Here is an 18984-nt window from a genome sequence, read left to right as displayed (position 1 = left end):
AGAACAAAAAATAAATACTTCAGACCCTACAATGGTTATTTTTAAAAATAGGTTTTTAAGTGTCAAGATTAGTTTGTAAAAGTTGGCATGAATTTCCTCACTGCCAACATGCTTAGGATTAAAATATTGATCAAAATAAGGAAAACACTTTTTACTCCTTTTCTCGTTTAATTTTTTAAATGAATCTATCTAATACTTTAAAAGATGACCAACATATTCCTCCTAGGGGTTTAATCACCTATGACCCTACCTTACCTTCCCAAACCTGGGGAATGTTCCATTTAGCAAGGCATGACCAGCTCAAGATGTTGGCTCAGCTAGAAATTTCCATGCTCCTGAATCACCACCTTACCTCAGACTCATCTGTAGATTCTTCCAGAGATCCAGTTTCCTACAAATCATAGAGAGGGGGGAAATGGTTAGAACACATGACAAAAGAAGAAAAAATATTTTCAAGGAATAAGAGTCCTCACGTCCCTACCACCAATACCTATTTGCCCTTCTTTGGCAGTAATCTTCAACCCCAGTTTGAAGAACTCCACATGGTCCGACTCTCACAAGCCTCCTAAGATGTCTCCACACCCTGCGGGGCTAAGATGGTCACCCTGGGTCCACATGGATCTGTCACTCCCAGTGACCTCCCTCAATGGGTCAGCAGCTTAACAAATGACTCCAGGAACTTCTTACGGGAGGACCCAGAAAGCTCTTCCTTCACTAAAGGCGGAACTCGGTCTGGCAAAGCAGTCTTTACTGATCTCAGAAGGGAAGAGGCAACTGCCACTTCAAAGTATCCATATGCCAATTTTTATACAGCAAAGCTCAAAGCTCCTTTGCTATTAATTATTATGCTATTAATCTGGCTGAGTCAAAATGACAGTCTTGCTTAAACAGCTTTTACGAAAGAATTCCCCTAGTGTGGTACCTTATCAGGCACTGCGCAAACAAGCTGTATAATTTACATCCACTCTTTAAACCATTAACCGGAAGACAAATTCTGCCATTTAACACAGTTTCCCTCTTGCTAGACAATGAATCTTGCTGCTCTGGAGAAAACAAAGCAAAACAGGGGAAAAAATGGACTTGATCTCGCTAATCTCTCACCTGTCCACTGAGAGAGAGAATCTGCTGATGCCATGCGTCTTCAAAGAGGTCAGCAAAACGAAGATTTACTTAACGTGCTTATAGATATCAATAGCAATAAAAGGTTACAACTAACGTGCTGACAGTGAACATAAGCATTTCTCAACCATCCATGAGACATAAAAGGGCGGGGCAGGGGGCCAAGGACATTCACAAGACAAAAAAAATGGGTGGTAGGACATTTTAGATACAAAGAATAAATTTTTTCAAGACCAAACAAATGAACATTTTAAAGAAAGGTGGATGCACATATCACTCAACGCAAATTGGACTGCAGGATAAACAGACACCAGGTGAGTGAAAATATTTTAATTTCACGAGTCTAAAATCATTAAGAGCCTGGCAGGTGGCAGGCTTCCTCCAGAAGAGCCTTGTGGACAGAATAATCCCTGCTCACAAGTTCATCTGTAAAATGGGGATGAATAATAGTTGTAATTAAGAATCTGATTGTAGTTATAACATTAACTATAATGAATGTGAGCATCTCCTCTATATCCTAATATGGCCTGTTTGTTTTCAAGATAATCTAAATATTAGAAAGTCCTCATTAGCTTGGAGCTATGATCTTTCCACAGCAATGTTTTGTTCTGAGCTCTAACTATGACATATAAAAAATCTAATTCTATTGCTTGCCAGTTCTCTAGACAGTTAATGAAACAGATCAAGCTGACTCTTCTAAATTGTTTCTCCCCCACACTAATCATCCCCTGGTTAGTGCACCTGCCGTCCTGATCCCCTATTTTGGACACAGACACACTCCACTAAATATTAATAGTCACTGTTCTAATGTCTTTACTCAACATCTATAATATATCACTCATGATGCTAAATGTTTCACACGTAGCATCTTGAAATTTCCTAATGCCCTCCGAAGTAAAATGCAGAGGCTTAGAGTTTGAACTTAAATGACTTCTAACATCCCTGACAGTTCCTGCACATTAAGTTATTAGCATGAGCGAAACCAGGCTTTGACAGCTGTGCCAATAAGCCACGGTTAAGATTCCTGTCTGCCACCTCTAGAACTTTCAGGGAACACCTGTCTACTCCTTTCCAAAACCGATATTAAATCGAAGGAAACATTTTTTCCTAATTTGGGATCCATTCAAATATACATATGGTGTATAAGGACAAACATCCCACTTACATGCGTCATTAAAACAAAAACATAAGTCCCCAACCAGCAATTTCAATCCAAAAACTCAAAATCAAATTACACATTTGTTCCCACCAGAAAGCATGCAGTGGCAGAATCTGATACCTTAAGGCATGCAAATATCAGACATCTGAGTCTTCCAGCCCTCCTGTGGCTGCTTGTATCAACAAAGAACATTTATTTCAGGACACTCAGAGACTTAGCATCAGCACCAGCATGAACCTCCCAAACTGAGCTGTGGCCTCAAAAAATTACACTTCTACCCACGATGCTACCAAAGCCCTGCATAAATGCCTTCGGGAACTGGCCTGGTCTCTTACTTCTTAGCATCCTGAATTCATCAAGCCCCGCTGCTCAACGCTCCAGAGAAAGAGGCTACAGGAAGATCTAAAGTGAATGTACCCAGTGAGGGATCCCAGAAGCAGAAGGCTGAACATAGAGAAATAATGACTTTCAAACATTTTCCTTTTTTTTTTTTGACTTCACATACTGCTGGTGGCTCAATGGTAAAGAATCTGCCTGCCAGTGAAGGAGACGTGGATTTGATCCCTGGGTCGGGAAGATCCCCGATGAAGGAAGTCACAACCCACTCCAGTATTCTTGCCTGAGAAATCCCATGGACAGAGAAGCCTGGTGGGCTACTGCCCATGGGGGTCACAAAATATCAGACATGACTTAGAGACTAAACAAACAACCTTCAAATCATCAAAGTGTAAGTTATAAAACTGTTCTAGCTTCTAAGATAAATATGTCAGACACAACAAGACAAACATTGCAGTATTATATAAGACAGAAGGCTGAACAGAGGTTGCCTAGAGCTGAGGGTGGGGGGATGAGAGGTATTGTTTAATGGGTACAGTTCCAGTTTTGCGATGACAGAAAGTTCTAGAGATAGATGGTGGTAATGACTGCACAAAGGTCAATGTACTTAATGCCACTGATTCCTTACACTTAAAAATGGTTACAATGAAAAAACAATGGTTACAATGGTATATATTATATGTATCTTATCATAATAAAAAAATGTGCTGTCTGCTTGAAGCCAAAATGAAGGGCTGGAAAGCATCTAGTGACACAAATGTATAGTTGGACAAGTTCTGGGCAACAGATTGAAATCTAAGTCAACAACCGTTTCATTTTACCTTTCTTTGGCACATCAATCCCTTAAACTTAATCATGTGTCCAAACAGCATTAACTAAAAATCTCACTGCCTTCACAGATGACCTCTTGAATCTACCCAACCACTGACAGAATCATCTTCCCAAAACACACAGTAGACTAGTCACTGGTCTCCAGCAAGATCATTGAGGCCCACCCCAATCTGGCCCACAGTGCTCTTCCAGCATCACTAACCACTCTCTGTACAGACCCATGGCCCCCCAGGCACACTGGGTGACTTCTCACCAAGAGATCACATGTTCAAGTCTCTATGTCATTGGGAGCAAGAGTGACTTGCAGCCTGGATGTCAACTGTAGGTGTTTTGTTTGGTCTAGGTAGTGTTTTTATGACCTTCACATAAAAATCAGTATTTCTGACTTCATAAACTCAGATATACCTGAAATCCACATTTCCACAGAACATCAGTTGGAGCTGAGCAGCTATGGTCCTGGAGACAGAAAGCACTTCACCACCAACACCCCAAAAGTCCCGACACCAGGCAGTCCCATGCACGGCCACTCCACGTGCCAGCCTTGGGCTTGCGATGCCAGTGCAGAGCCTCCTGAAGCACTTCCCTAGCTTAGAAGGCCCTTGGCCCAACTCCGCACACTTCCTGGTGCTCCTCCAACTCTCACCACGCTCCCAGGACAATTCTCAGGAGCACCTCCAGGAGGCAGGGACAGTCGGGCTGAGGGCCTTCCATCTTGCTTTAACAACACAGCCTAGAGGATCCTGCTGTGATTTATGTCGGAGGGGGTTTTGCCTATGTTCTCCTCTAGCAGGATCCTCTATGACCCACCTCCCAGAATACTGGAAATAAAAGCAAAACTAAACAAATGGGACCTAATGAAACTTAAAAGCTTTTGCACAACAAAGGAAACTATAAGCAAGGTGAAAAGACAGCCCTCAGATTGGGAGAAAATAACAGCAAACGAAGAAACAGACAAAGGACTAATCTCAAAAATATACAAGCAACTCCTGCAGCTCAATTCCAGAAAAATAAATGACCCAATCAAAAAATGGGCCAAAGAACTAAACAGACATTTCTCCAAAGAAGACATACAGATGGCTAACAAGCATATGAAAAGATGCTCAACATCACTCATTATTAGAGAAATGCAAATCAAAACCACAATGAGGTACCATTACACGCCAGTCAGGATGGCTGCTATCCAAAAGTCTACAAGCAATAAATGCTGGAGAGGGTGTGGAGAAAAGGGAACCCTCTTACACTGTTGGTGGGAATGCAAACTAGTACAGCCACTATGGAAAACAGTGTGGAGATTTCTTAAAAACCTGGAAATAGAACTGCCATATGACCCAGTAATCCCACTTCTGGGCATACACACCGAGGAAACCAGATCTGAAAGAGACACGTGCACCCCAATGTTCATCGCAGCACTGTTTATAATAGCCAGGACATGGAAGCAACCTAGATGCCCATCAGCAGACGAATGGATAAGGAAGCTGTGGTACATATACACCATGGAATATTACTCAGCCATTAAAAAGAATTCATTTGAATCAGTTCTAATGAGATGGATGAAACTGGAGCCCCTTATACAGAGTGAAGTAAGCCAGAAAGATAAAGAACATTACAGCATATTAACACATATATATGGAATTTAGAAGGATGGTAATGATAACCCTATATGCAAAACAGAAAAAGAGACACAGATGTACAGAACAGACTTTTGGACTCTGTGGGAGAAGGCGAGGGTGGGATGTTTCGAGAGAACAGTATCGAAACATGTATATTATCTAGGGTGAAACAGATCACCAGCCCAGGTTGGATGCATGAGACAAGTGCTCGGGCCTGGTGCACTGGGAAGACTCAGAGGGATTGGGTAGAGAGGGAGGTGGGAGGGGGGATCGGGATGGGGAATACGTGTAAATCCATGGCTGATTCATGTCAATGTATGACAAAACCCACTACAATATTGTAAAGTAATTAGCCTCCAACTAATAAAAATAAACGGAAAAAAAAAAAGATTAAAAGAAAAAAAAAAACAGCCTAGATTGTATGTCTTCCATTTCCATGTTGCCAATGTGAGGCTAAAAAAAAAGTTAGAAACTCACTGGCTGTTTCTAAATCCTAAACGTTCCTCACAGACCAACCTAGCCCTCACCTCACTCACAGCACTGTCTCCAGGGAGTCCAGGCCACAAGGTCCAGATCTGGCCTCCTATGGCCTCTGTTTCTCCTAACATTAATTGTCTGATCCTAGTAGTTATCCTTTCAAATTCACTGTGGATAAACCCAAAGGCTTTTGCCTGTCTCCAACTATCTTACCCAAAGGATTCAACAGCTAGTTGCTGATGATCATGATGAGAAGAAATAAGGTGCTATAGAGAGAGTGTGGCGGAGAAGGCAATGGCTCCCCACTCCAGTACTCTTGCCTGGAAAATCCCATGAACGAAGGAGCCTGGTAGGCTGCAGTCCATGGGGTCACACAGAGTCAGACACGACTGAGTGACTTCATTTTCACTTTTCACTTTCATGCATTGGAGAAGGAAATGGCAACCCACTCCAGTGTTCTTGCCTGGAGAATCCCAGGGACAGAGAAGCCTGGTAGGCTGCAGTCCATGGGGTCGCACAGAGTCGAACACGACTGAAGTGACTTAGCAGCAGCAGCAGAGAGAATGTGGAGAAAGGGAGACCCTCTTACACTGCTGGTGGGAATGTAAATTGGTGCAGCCGCTATGGAAAACAGTATGGAGGTTCCTCAAAAAATTAAGAGTTGCCATATGATCCAGCAACCCCACTTCTGGGCATATGTCCAGAAAAGATGAAAAGCCTAATTTGAAAAGATACATACATCCCAATGTTCATAGCAGTACCATTTACCATAGCCAAAACAGGAAGCAACCTAAATGTCCATCAACAGATGAATGGATAAAAGAAGATGGAATACCATTATGCTACTAGTATACAATGGAATACTACTTTGCCATAGAAAAGAATGAAATAATGCCACTTGAAGCAACATGGATGGAGCTAGAGATTATCATACTAAGTGAAATGAGTCAGAAAGAGAAAGACAACTACCATGTGAAATCACTTACATGTGGAATCTAAAATATGGCACAAATGAACTAACCTACAAAACAGAATCACAGAGAAAACAGATTTGTGGTTGCTGGGGTATAGGTGGGGTGAGGAAGAATGGACTAGAAATTTGGGATTAGCAGATGCAAACTGTCATATATAGAAAAGATAAACAACAAGGTCCTACTATATAGCACAGGGAACTATACTCTAGTATCTTAATGTTAAATGTTTAACCATATTGTTAAAGAATATGAAATAGAATATATATATAAATATATACATATAACTGAATCACTTTGGTGTACAGCAGAAAGTAAAATACTGTAAATCAACTATGGTGCTCAGTCATTCAGTGGTGTCCAACTTTTTGCAACCCCAGGGACCACCAGACTTCTCAGTCCATGAAGTTTTCCAGGCAAGAATACTGCACTGGGTTGCCATTTCCTCCTCCAGGGTATCTTCCAGACTCAGGGATTGAACCCATGTTTCTTGCATCTTCTGCACTGGCAGGTGGATTCTTTACAACTAGCGCTCCCTAGGAAGCCCTTAAATCAACTATACTTCAATAAAATAAATCTTAAAAAAAAAAAAAGTAAGCTGCTGCTAATCCAAGGCAGTAACACTGTACCTCCTCTGTATACTCCTTTCCCACTTATAAGTAAGAGTAAGTGCATTTTCTCCAGCTCATTAGCTCATGGCTACAGGACAGGGACAGAAGGGGAACAGAGGGGTGACGGCAGCAAACAAGGACAGAGTGATTTAAACAGAATGTTAACACCCTAGCAGCAGCCCCAGGAAGGAGTTAACTGGGTGCTCAGAAGATCCCCACAATAAGGTCTTTCCACGCACCTCGACCCCTAATCCCACCATCAGGGCCCCGTGACAGCAGCCCAGAAAAAGATACAGCACAGCCAACCTCAGAGGCCAGGAGGGGTTCAGAAGATGGTCAGCCCAGGAAGAGAGAGCCAAGCCAGGACCTCCGAGGCTAGGAAATCCTCACAATTTGGAGGGAATAGTTTGTTAAGCACCATGAAGAGAATTTGGGGGAGAAATGGGAGACTGGAGCCTGAGGAAGGCCAGCTCCAAACTCGGCAGGATGAAGAAACAGGGCAGAGACCAGGCCCCAGAGAACCAGACTGGGCTGGAGACGGACGTGAAACACACACCACTTACTGCCACCTTCTCTCCTGTCCCAGCAAACTGTGTGCCGTGGCTGAGCCTGACGACAGAGTGTGACAGGTCCCAAAGTCTGACAAAGGCACGGAAAGAGGACACATTTCGTGTGAATTGTATTTGATATCCTTGTGCCCAGAGCTTCCATTACAGAAAGCTTTGGGTCCCGCAAGGACTAGGCTGTCTGAGTAAGAAAGATGAAAGGGTACCCAGGGAGCTGACAGAAGCAGAAGGCTCAGGTTACCAACCTTGTTCAACCCACCAGGCTCAACTCCTGCACTCATTTTACTCTGCAAATGAAGAAAAGCCTCGAGGACTGCCCCAGCTTGGTGCCTAGTAACCCCATCCCAAACCTGACTTTGCATCAGAGCCATCTAAACTCAGTTTGGGGAATTGGCTAATATTTGCTAATCCACTCCATGATTTTGTTTTTTTCTTTTCCACTATGGTTTATTGAATATAGTTATGGATTTTTTTGAACTGGAGCATTGGAGAAGACCCTTGAGAGTCCCTTGGACTGGAAGGAGATCCTGCCAGTCAATTCTAAAGGAAATCAGTCCTGAATATTCACTGGAAGGACTGATGCTGAAGTTGAAACTCCAATACCTTGGCCATCGATGCGAAGAACCGACTCACTGAAAAAGACCCTGATGTTGGGAAAGACTGAAAGAGGGAGAAAGGGACAATAGAGGATGAGATGGTTGGATGGCATCACCAATGTGATGGACATGAGTTTGAGTAGGCTCCAGGAGTTGATTGACAGGGAAACCCTGTCATGCTGACGGCATGCTGCAGTCCATGGGGTCACAAGGAGTCGGACACGAGTGAGCGACTGAACTGAACTGACAGATTTTTCTTTTCCATTATGGATACTGAGGATAGTTCCCTGTGATATACAGTAGGATCTTGTTGCTTATCCATTCTCTATATAATAGTTTGCATCTGTTAATCTCAAACTCCCAATCCATCCCTCCCCTACGTCTTCCCCCGTGGCAACCACAAATCCATCCTCTATGTCTTTGTCTGTTTCTATCTCATAGATAAGCTCACTTGTGTCATGTTTTAGATTCCATATATAAGTGGTATCATATGGTATTTGTCTCTTTCTGACGGACTTCATTTAGTATCCACTCCATCTTCACAGATTCCGATGCAGTACGTATAAATCAGGGTCCAGATTCACAAGGATTTGATAAAGCAAACAAACAAAAAAACCCACTGAGGAAGATCAAGTTTCTAGAAGAAACAAAGGCGACTGTGACTGAGTAGCCATGAGCAGGGAGCTGCATGAAACACAGAAGCCCGCCCGGATCTGATGAGGGGTCTCTCCGCAAGGTGGTAACCCAGGAGCCAGGGAGGCTACCAATGATCAGCTGATGTCATCAGCCTCCAGCCAACCAGGCCAGAGGAAGATGGGAGGAGAAACTCACAAGGTACCAAGCTCGTTGGCTGAGCTAATTCATGACTATCCTTGTTACATAGTGGTAAAGACTGGGTTTCCTCAAGATTTCTCTGATCCTGTGCTTCTGCAACTTCTTGCTCAGGGCTTTGCTTTTCCTTTAGTTATTAATTAGTAAGTGAAAGTGAAAAGTGTTAGCTGCTCAGTTGTGTCCAACTCTTTGTAACCCCATGGACTGTAGCCTGCCAGGCTCCTCTGTCTGTGGGGTTTTCCAGGCAAGAATACTAGAGTGGGTAGCCATTCCCTTCTCCAAGGGATCTTCCCAACTCAGGGATAAAACCCTGGCCTCTTGCATTGCAGGCAGATTCTTTACAGTCTGAGCCACCAGGGAAGCCCCCTTATTAGTAAAGCTGCTTTTAAAAGATCTATCTTGACCCAACTATATAAAGATTGTCTGCACCTTAGCCAATCCAAGTTTGGGTTGTAAATCATTGTCCTATTTACAAACCCAATGCTTCAATCTGGTACTGTAACATACTTTATCTCATTTCACACTTACAAGAATCCTGGGGAATAAAATCCCCAGGCTACAGGCTTGAAGCAAGAAGCCTGGACACTCAAATATCTGTCACCTTGATTTTTACTTTTACACAGGGCACAGTCACATGCGTGTATACCTGCTCACCAATGTACTATCTCATAATACTAAAATGCTCTATAGTACAGACGGAATGCCCCTAATTTCTAAAAGGCAGAGGGAAACTCAATGTAGAAGCTCTCCGATCTAGTCAAAGAATAGGTTATCTGAGTGACCAAGTATTTTAATGAACCAGGTTCCCTGCTGGGAGAAAAGAGAGTACCCAGAGAGTTGACAGAGCAAGGAACAGTAGGAAATGTAACCTACAATCCAAGTGAATGAAAAGCTTTCAAAACTTTCAGGTAAAAAGCAACAGCACAAATTCTTTGAACCTAGCTTAACAATTTGATGTTTTCCATTCAGAAGGCTATTCTCCCCCTAATAAATCCATTTAAACATTTTATTAAGTACCTAGTACCTGTGTAAGGCACTGGCTCTGTGAGAGATACAGACATGAGTAAACTCTATGCTCATTCTTGAGGACTCAGCAATCTGCAGTAGAGCTAAGACAAATATACAAACATAGAAACAGCCAGACTTTGGGCATAATGTCGCTCATAAGCACGGTACGGACAAATAGTGTCAGGCATCTGTGATTACGAAGGTCAACTATAAATCATTTTGGCGAGATGTAAAATGGCTGGTTAGAGGATTTCCAGGTACAATGCAAGGTATTAGCTCTTTCTGTGAACTAATATTTTTGTATTTTTACTAACCACTTTAACCGTTCTCAGAATAATCAAGGGTTTCCCAATGACTTTTTAAAAAAAGTTCATTCATATCCAAAAAGTGATCTTTTTTTGATCTTTTTATTTTTTGGCTGCATGACACAGCTTGCAGAATCTGAGTTCCCAGACCAGCGACAGAACCCCTGCCTCCCACCGGAAGCACAGACTCCTAACCACTGGGTCGCCAGGATATTCCCCAAAAAGAGATCTTGAGTTTACGAGTCTATGAACTGTGTTATATTAACTCAGTATATATCTCACTCCCTTGGTTCTTCCTAAAATTAAGAGGGATAAAAGAGCCATCATCAAAAATACAACACTCAGAAAAGTTAAGAGGAAAGGTTGATTTACAGTAAGTTTTATTTTCTGTTTTTTGGCCAAGCAGCATGTGGGTTCTTAGCTCTCCAACCAAGGATCGAACCTGAGCCCCATGCATTGGAAGCTCAGAGTCTTAACTACTGAACTGCCAGGAAAGCCCCTTAAGTAATTTTTTTAAAAGGCAGAGTGTTCTGGTAAAAAATCATGAGCGTTGGAGACAGAATATTGGAGATTTGTTATAGACACAAGCCTGGGCAAATTACTTAAGGCATATGAATTTCAATATGCTTATCTGTAAAATTCAATCATTTAACACATATTGTGAACCAAGCACTTTTCCAGGTGTCAGGCATATAGCAATGAACAAATCCTTGCCATCATGGAGCTTACATTCCATAGAAAGAATATATAAAAATGAATATAGAAATATACAGGGGAGGGGAGAAAGGAAATTTAAAAACACAGTATGTCAGATGGTCATGAGCACTAAGAAGAAAATTACACAGAAGGCGGTTTTGAAGAATGGTCAGGGAAAGTCTCACATAGAAAGATAACACCTGGAACAAACACCAGAAACAAAATAACACCAGAAACAAAAAGTGAAAGAAAGTCCTGTTAATATCTGGGGTCCAAAAAAGGGAGCAGCATGAGCAACCGTCCTGAGGCAGGTACATGCCTAGTTTGTTGAAGGCAGAGTAAGAAAACCAGGGTAGCTGATGCAGAGTGACAGAAAGGGAAGATAATAGGGGAAAATGAGGTCTGAGAACAAGAATGGGGAGCAATTGTGACAAGGTGCTATAGGGCAACTAGACTATTTTAAGGACTCTTTTTTTCCAGAGTGCATAAGAAGCCACCTGAAGATTCGGAACACAGGAGGTGACTGATCTGACTTACATATCAGAGTAAAATTTACCAACAGAATTCTTCTGTAAGGACCAAATGAAACATGAGACGGTTCTTTAAACTGGAAGGTCCTATAAAAATGCAAAACATTCTTACTATATCATGAACTTTCTAAGTGCTTTTTAATCAAACAGCTTGGCTAAACTCCTACACAAAACAGTGGCAGACGCTAGGCAGTAAATACTAGGTAGTAAACACTAAGAACAACTCTCCCCACTCTTGACACTGTATCTAAGAATGTAGGGGCTTGGCTTTTTGCTTTTATATCAAACTACCAAAAATTTTTATTTTAGGAACTTCCTTGGTGGTCCCGTGGCTAAGACTGAGCTTCCAATGCAGGAAGCCCAGGTTTGAGCCATGGTCAGGGAACTAGACCCCACATACCAAAACGAAGAGTTCACAGGCTACAACTAAAGATCCCGAGTGCCACAATTAAGACCTAGTGCAGCCACAGAATTTTTTTTTTTAACAGGAGAGATGAACAGTGTGAAAACCAATCTCACAATCATCAAATCCAGCTGAGAGTCATGCAATTACATGCGCTTAATAAGCATATCCTGCTAAACTGCTTGAAATGGAAAAAGGGGCTCCAGGGGTACAGAGGAGACTCATCTGTTAACATAATGAAGACCCAAAAACTTAATTTCTACCTTGGCAAATTTATTATTTATTGGCATGTGCGAAAAATACACAGGACGATTTTCATTATGTAATTGAAGTATGTGGCAAATAGTACAAAGTAAATTTTTTAAGTAAATAAACTTCCTATATGATACTAGACAGCGCATCAAGTCACTGCTTACAAGAAATTATGGAAACTGACGGCCCTGTTAATTCATAAGGAAAAACAGTGCCAAGCTAAAATAATACTGGAAACGGAAATTTAAGGTATTTCCCCAAATTCCGACCTGCCTTTGGGGGTGGGGGATGTGGGGGATGAGGGGTACTCGATGTTACTTTGTCATTTCATCTAATGTCTGGCTACCACGATTGCCTATATGAAGATAACTACTGCCATTACTAATCTTTCCCTAAACTCCGGTGTCACACTGCCAGGTGTTGACTGAACACTGCCAGCTGATAATCCCACATAACTTTTACTGAGCCAAACTTCTTCTAAGCACTTTAATTTTGCGTTAGACCCAGTCCTTCTTAAATCACCCTTTGAGGACTGTACTGTAATTATCTCCATCTCCACAACCAACTAGCCCAAAGTCACATTTTAAGAAAAAGAACGAGCACTAGAACCTGTTTGCTCCATGACTGATGCACTTAACCACTGCCAGATAAAACAGATTTGTAACTAAATGAAACTGATCCAAAATAAAACTCAACAGATACAACAGTGACTTAGCTCTGTATGAAAATGAAACCGACCCGAAATAAAACTCATCAGATGCAACACTGACCTAGCTTGGTACCTAAATGAAATAGATCTGAAACAAACCTCATCGCATTTACTTCGCCTTTCTAGCCCACCTGCAAATCAGCTCTTCCAGTCCTACTTCGAGTAGGAAAGGAACTTAAATCTCAGTCACCTGACCTCAAAACTCAAATCAGGTGTGATGCCTACCAGAAGCAGGCAGTCCCTGAGAGAGCCCAAGCTGCCTTCAAGCCAAAATTTCTCAGAACACAGGCCACATGGCTACAGCCAAAGGGGGGGTCGCCCCACAAATGCTGGGGGTGTGTCGAGGCGCTGTCTCCGCCTGCGGTCCAGAAGACTGCATCCCACTTGCCTCTTGGCTCCCGGAAATGGACTTTTGGCATACCCCAGCCCCACGTGAGTCTGCCTGGCCCTGCAGCAGCCCCACTCCTCCGTAGCAACCCCACTTCACGCCCCCATCGCCCACCCTCGCCTCCCCTTCCCCTGCCTAGGAACTGCAGCGCTTACCAGCTCCTCTGCTTCCGCCATGGCGCAGCCGGTGAGTCACCTGATCCACCCGGAAATGAAAGAAAACAAGACCCTGGATCCCAGCGCATGCTGGGAAATGTAGTTTTAGCGTCATCTGAGCCGAGAAATTTATTTTAGCTGATGAACCTGCTGGACTTCATTTCGGCTTCCGATTTTCGAAGTTAAATGGAATTGTGCTTTGGGGAATCCAGACATAACCATTGTTAATGCTACCATTTATTTCATTGTTGAACTTATCGTTTCCGTGATTACTGTAGTTGAAGGAAAGTTGCAAGGCTCGAGGTAGCCTGAAACTCCCCTCCAGGCCCTCCCCACTATTCTATGCAAAACAAAGAACTCTCTTACGGAAGGAAAAATGGACATTAGGCTGATTACGCCCAGCTCCCAGCCCATCCAGTTTCTGGCCGATCTCCAAAATTCCTTGCCCAGCCGTCTAAGAGATAACTACTCCGAACAACCTTGGAGAAGAACAGGCCCCCTTAAGACAGTGACTTTCCACATACATGCCTATATATACTTACTCATTTCTTAGGTTAGTGCAGCAGCTCGCTAATCTGACTGCTGCCCCTTCTCGCCTCATTAAAGGTGATCTGTTCCTGTAAAGTGCCGATCTAGTTCTTTTTCTGAACCTCACCTTCTCTAACTCCCTTACCCTACAATAGTATTTTATATTTACTGTTTATCAGGTCCTGAGCTTAGAGTTTTGCGTGCAGTGTCTCATTTAATCCTCCCAGCAATCTTTACTGTTATTCCTGTTTAATAGAGGGGAACACCTTAGCTCGAAGGTCACACAGTTAGTCAAGGAAAGAACTAGGGTTCGAATTTGGCTTTGTCTGATGACAAAGACTCTGTGATTACCAAATCCTGCTTTGTCTAAAAGTGTCCTTGCTTTAAAAAAAGAAAAGTATATTATATGAATATAAAGCAGTTTTTGAAATAAAGAACCAGAGACAATTTATCCTCCAAAAATATTTAGCTCCTCTTCGCTGCTACTGTTAAATTGTTCTCTTCTGGCACCTGGACTTGGTAACTTTTAAACAATGTCTATTGTTTAATTATTTAAGTTTTCACTGAGTATATTCCATGGGTAAATATTCAAGATAGAATATAAATTTGTCCTTGGTAAAAATCTGTAATAACACTGTATTAATTCCATCCTTTAGAATGAATGATCCCCTCTCCATTTTTCTGGGCATTATGAAGGGTCCTTCCTAATCCTAAAAATCTGCAGTATCCTGTCCAAATATGGGCATTTCCTTCTTTCCTCTCATCTCCAGGAGGTAGGAACTATTAGAGGGCGTCACAAATGACAGCACACGGTGGGTGCCCAGTACTTATTGACTCTTGTGCTGCATGAACTCTGACCTAGTAGGAAGTCATGGACTCAGCACTCTGCTGCCTCTCAGATCTCTCCCTGTAACCTGCTCAACCAATGATTCCTTCACACCCAGGTGACATCATCTGAGACACTTATCTTCTCCCCCGTGCCAAAAGAGCCTTAGTTCCACCTTCTTCCTCCAAGTTTTGTGGGGGTCCCTCTTCTATTTTGCTGATCACTTAGTCACAGGGAATAAAAACACACCAACACCGTGGTATCTAGGTATATGTAGCCAAGCACTCCATACCCTAAGTAGCAACCTTTCCAGTTTGATAAGTTTCTAAAGTCTGTCACAAACCTTCCCAGGACGAAACATTCATTACTCATGATGGACTTTCAGTCCCACAAGGATCCTTATACCAACCGAAGAGGCTGTGGAAGCCCCCCATTAGAGTCAGCACAGAAAAAAGAAATAAGCCTAGACCGCTACCATTCTGACTTTCCTCACACACTGTAATTGTTCCATTAGGACATAGACCCACCCATAAACTTCTAGGGCTACACCCACTCCAAATTGGCAATCTCTTCTGCTTTAAAAAGAAAAAAACAAAACTTTTTTATTCTATATTGGAGTATCTCCAATTAACAATGTTGACATAGTTTCAGGTGCACTGCAAAGCACCTCAGCCATACACATACTTGAACTCTTCTGCTTTGATGAAACATAGGCTCAGGATTAGGAAGGAAAATAGAAGATTATAACCACTATCTTGCCCCTAGGGTGTTCTTGTTGTATTGTTCAGTTTTATTGTGGTGAGAGGTCAAGTAACACTTCCAGAAAAAGAGAGACTAAATACTGGAGATAAGTGAGAAAACCACCACTGAAGTTCAGAACAAAGTCTTGTTCTCTTGAAGTTTTGTTTCCCTTTAAATTAGGAGTTTGGGATTAACATATACACACTATTATATATAAAATAAATAACAAACACCTACTGTACAGCTCAGGGAACATACTCAATATCTTATAATAACCACCTGTAGGGGAAAAGGATCTGAAAAAGAATGATCATATAACTGAATCTCTATTCTGTACATCTGAAGCTAACACATCATTGTAAATTAATTATACTTTAATTTTAAAAGAGAAAAAGAGGTAAAAAAAAATTGTTTTTCTTTCCCAACAGTGTGTGCACTCTCAAAATTCTGGGGAGGTGCTAGCTTCTCTCTCTCTTTCTAGGCTGGCAGTCTTCCTCCTAACCCCTCTTGGCCTCTGATGCCAGCTGTGCCGAGTCTTCTCCCAGACCTCTGTCACCTGGCCCCGTGTTGATGGTAGAATTAGAGGTGGGGATCAGTGGAAAGCCATTATTGAAAAGATCTTCTGAGAGTCACAACTAGCTCCTTACCTGGGGCTGCTGCTCTTTGATTTCACTGCTGAATATATGCTACCTTTTCTTTTCTTGAAGGCTGGCGATCCCTAGGTCTGTGTGATGGATGGGTCTTCTCCACAAACTCTCCAAGGGACACATTTCTCTCATCTGCCACACAGGTTCTGCTCTTGGTGGAGAACATCCAATGGCAGCCCAAGAAAGCAAAGTTGGAGGCTGGCCATCAGCTCTGGGCCTTTCTGGTCTTTCTACTTTTCTGGAATGCAGAGTGTTCAGCCTCCTTCTCTTCCTCAAAAAGGGTGTCATGCGCTTGATTGAAAATGTAGTCAAAGTGTACAGCAAAATTCTCCTCTGCTCATTCAACCTCAGAGATGATGGATGCCCCACGTCCATTCCGCATTCGGTGTACTGGCTTAACTACAATAAAATATGTTGAGTCTTATATATATATGACTGTTTCCTTCGGAGCAGACTGGAAAGTGAAACGACAAAGATATGGAAAGATGAATTCGAGGAAAAAAGCCCCTTCAGGCTGACAGGTTCACATTGTACCTGTGGACAAGATGAAATTCATATGTGACCTCTGTGCCCCGTTTTCTCCTGTGAAATGAAAGTTTTGGGTTTCTCTTAACTAGAATGTTCTCTATCTCCTGTGACTCAGAGTGTAGTCCACAGACCAGCAGTATCCATATCACTTTGGAGCTTGGAGCTTGTTAGAAATGAAGAGCTTAGGGACTTCCCTGGTGGCTCAGTGAATAGGAATCCACCTGTCAATGCAGGGGACACGGGTTCAATCCCTAGTCCAAGAAGATTCCACTAAGCCTGTGAGCCACAACTACTGAGCTCACGTGCTTCAACTACTGAAGCCTGCAGAGCTCGAGCCTGTGCTATGCAACGAGAAGTCACCGCGATGAGAAGCCCGTGCACCACAAAGAAGAAGAACTCTGGCTCCCTGCAACTAGAGAAAACCTGCACACAGCAACAAAGACCCAGCACAGCCAAAGATAAATAAATTTAAACTTTTTCTTTTTTCTTTTTTAAATTTTGAAAGTAAGGTAACACAATTACAGGAGACTTGGAAATTACAGAACAAAGTTACGTATAGCTTCACTATATATTACAATTATTTTTTTTTTAAAGGAAAAGAAATGAAGAGCTTAGGGCCCCTCAAGAGACGTACTGAATAAGAATCTGAACTTTAGCAATATCACCATGTGATATGTACCTTAAAGTCTGAGAAATGTTCAGACTAACCGTCTTTCATTTTATGGAGAAATGACTTTTTCTTTCCCATCATCAGGTCACACTCTCCAGCTTCAAGTTATGGAGGTAAGAGGGAGCCTCAGCATCTCATTCTCAGTCTATAGGACCTAGTACTGTAAATGGGTCACTGGCTTGAATACTCTGTTTCATATGTTTGTTGTTTAGGCCTGAAAGAGTCGACCAACTTGATACATTTAGTCATTTGATTCATAATAACCTATCTCATTGTTAAACACTATGAGGGGGCTTTAATATTTTCCATTATAAGATAGTATTTCTAGAGACTTCCCTGGTGGCCCTGTGGCTAAGTCTCCATGCTCCCAATTGCAGAGGGCCCAGATTCAATCCCTAGTCAGGGAACTCGATCCCACATCTCACAACTAAGACTTCAAATGCCCCAGCTGAAAAGATCCCATGTGCTGCAGCCAAGACCCAGCACAGCCAAATAAATAAATAATTAATTAATTAAAATATAGTATTTCTAAATTTGAGAAACTTAAAAAATCAAAGTGGAAAGATAAAGCAAAAAAAATCATCCCCTTTATCCTTTCTAATTAGATGATGCCTTAAAGAATCTTTTCCCAAACATTAGCTTCCATTCCTTCTTAGATTGCTGCCTTTTTCAGTCTAGAGGTCTTTCTTGATAAGCAGTGACAAGCAAAGTTGCACCACCTTAGGCTACTGACCTCTGAGCTATGATATTAATCTTGCATTAACTTTCTCTCCCAATAGATACAGTAATTTTTATTTTTATCAACTTTGGTAATCCTCCACTTATTTTGCAGCTTGGTTTTTCAAAACCTGTACCCACTGAAACCTGTCCCCTTCTAATATTTCAGAAATCATCTTAAGATATAGCTTATTGTAATTTTCCCTGAGACCCTGCACTAGATTTCTTTTAAAAGAAACATCTTTCTAATTACAAAAAGAATGCATAATCATGACAGATTTTGGATAAATACCAAAGAAATTTTTAAATAAATTCAGAAGCCATTCATAATTTCTCCCTTCTTGTAAATATTTATTCTCTCTCTCGCTCCTTCTCTTCCATTCTTTCTTTATAAAAAATATTCTATCAAGTTTGTCATCGGCTTTCCTCAGTCATACTTCAAGATCGTTTTCCAGTAACATTATAAATTATTTTTCTAAAGTATGATTTAATGCTGCACGTTAAAATTGTATTCTGTGAAAATGCCATAGTTTATACAATCGACTCTCTTCTATTTGGGAGGGTGGGGTGGGGCGTGCTGTGTGACTTGTAGGATAATTCCACAACGAGGGAACCAGGGATTGAAGCTGGGCCCCGACAGTGAAATCCCCAAGTCCTACCTACTGGACCACCAGAGAATTCACTAATCAACTCTTTTTTATTGCATACTTTGAGTATATCTAATTAACAGTCCTGTGCATGATGTTGTCAGGTGCTATAATAAAAGGTGGTATC

General features: G+C 41.9%; 1 protein-coding gene across 2 annotated transcripts in view; it reads right to left on the bottom strand.

Annotated features, from left to right (window-relative positions):
- Positions 1-13600, bottom strand: part of VPS41 (VPS41 subunit of HOPS complex) — a 197594-nt gene extending 183994 nt beyond the window's left edge. The window contains exons 1-2 of one of the 2 annotated variants that reach the window (XM_061165672.1): positions 13554-13600; positions 353-391 (exon numbers count right to left, since the gene is read on the bottom strand). In XM_061165672.1, coding sequence (XP_061021655.1) covers positions 353-391; positions 13554-13574 — 60 coding nt within the window. In that variant the 5' untranslated portion in view covers positions 13575-13600. The remainder of the gene's footprint in view (positions 1-352; positions 392-13553) is intronic. The other variant, XM_061165673.1, reaches the window with a different exon arrangement.
- Positions 13601-18984: the final 5384 nt, after the last annotated feature.

The sequence above is a fragment of the Dama dama genome, chromosome 18 (assembly GCF_033118175.1).
Source record: "Dama dama isolate Ldn47 chromosome 18, ASM3311817v1, whole genome shotgun sequence".
NCBI lineage: Eukaryota > Metazoa > Chordata > Mammalia > Artiodactyla > Cervidae > Dama > Dama dama.
This window is presented reverse-complemented; position numbering and strand designations above follow the sequence as displayed.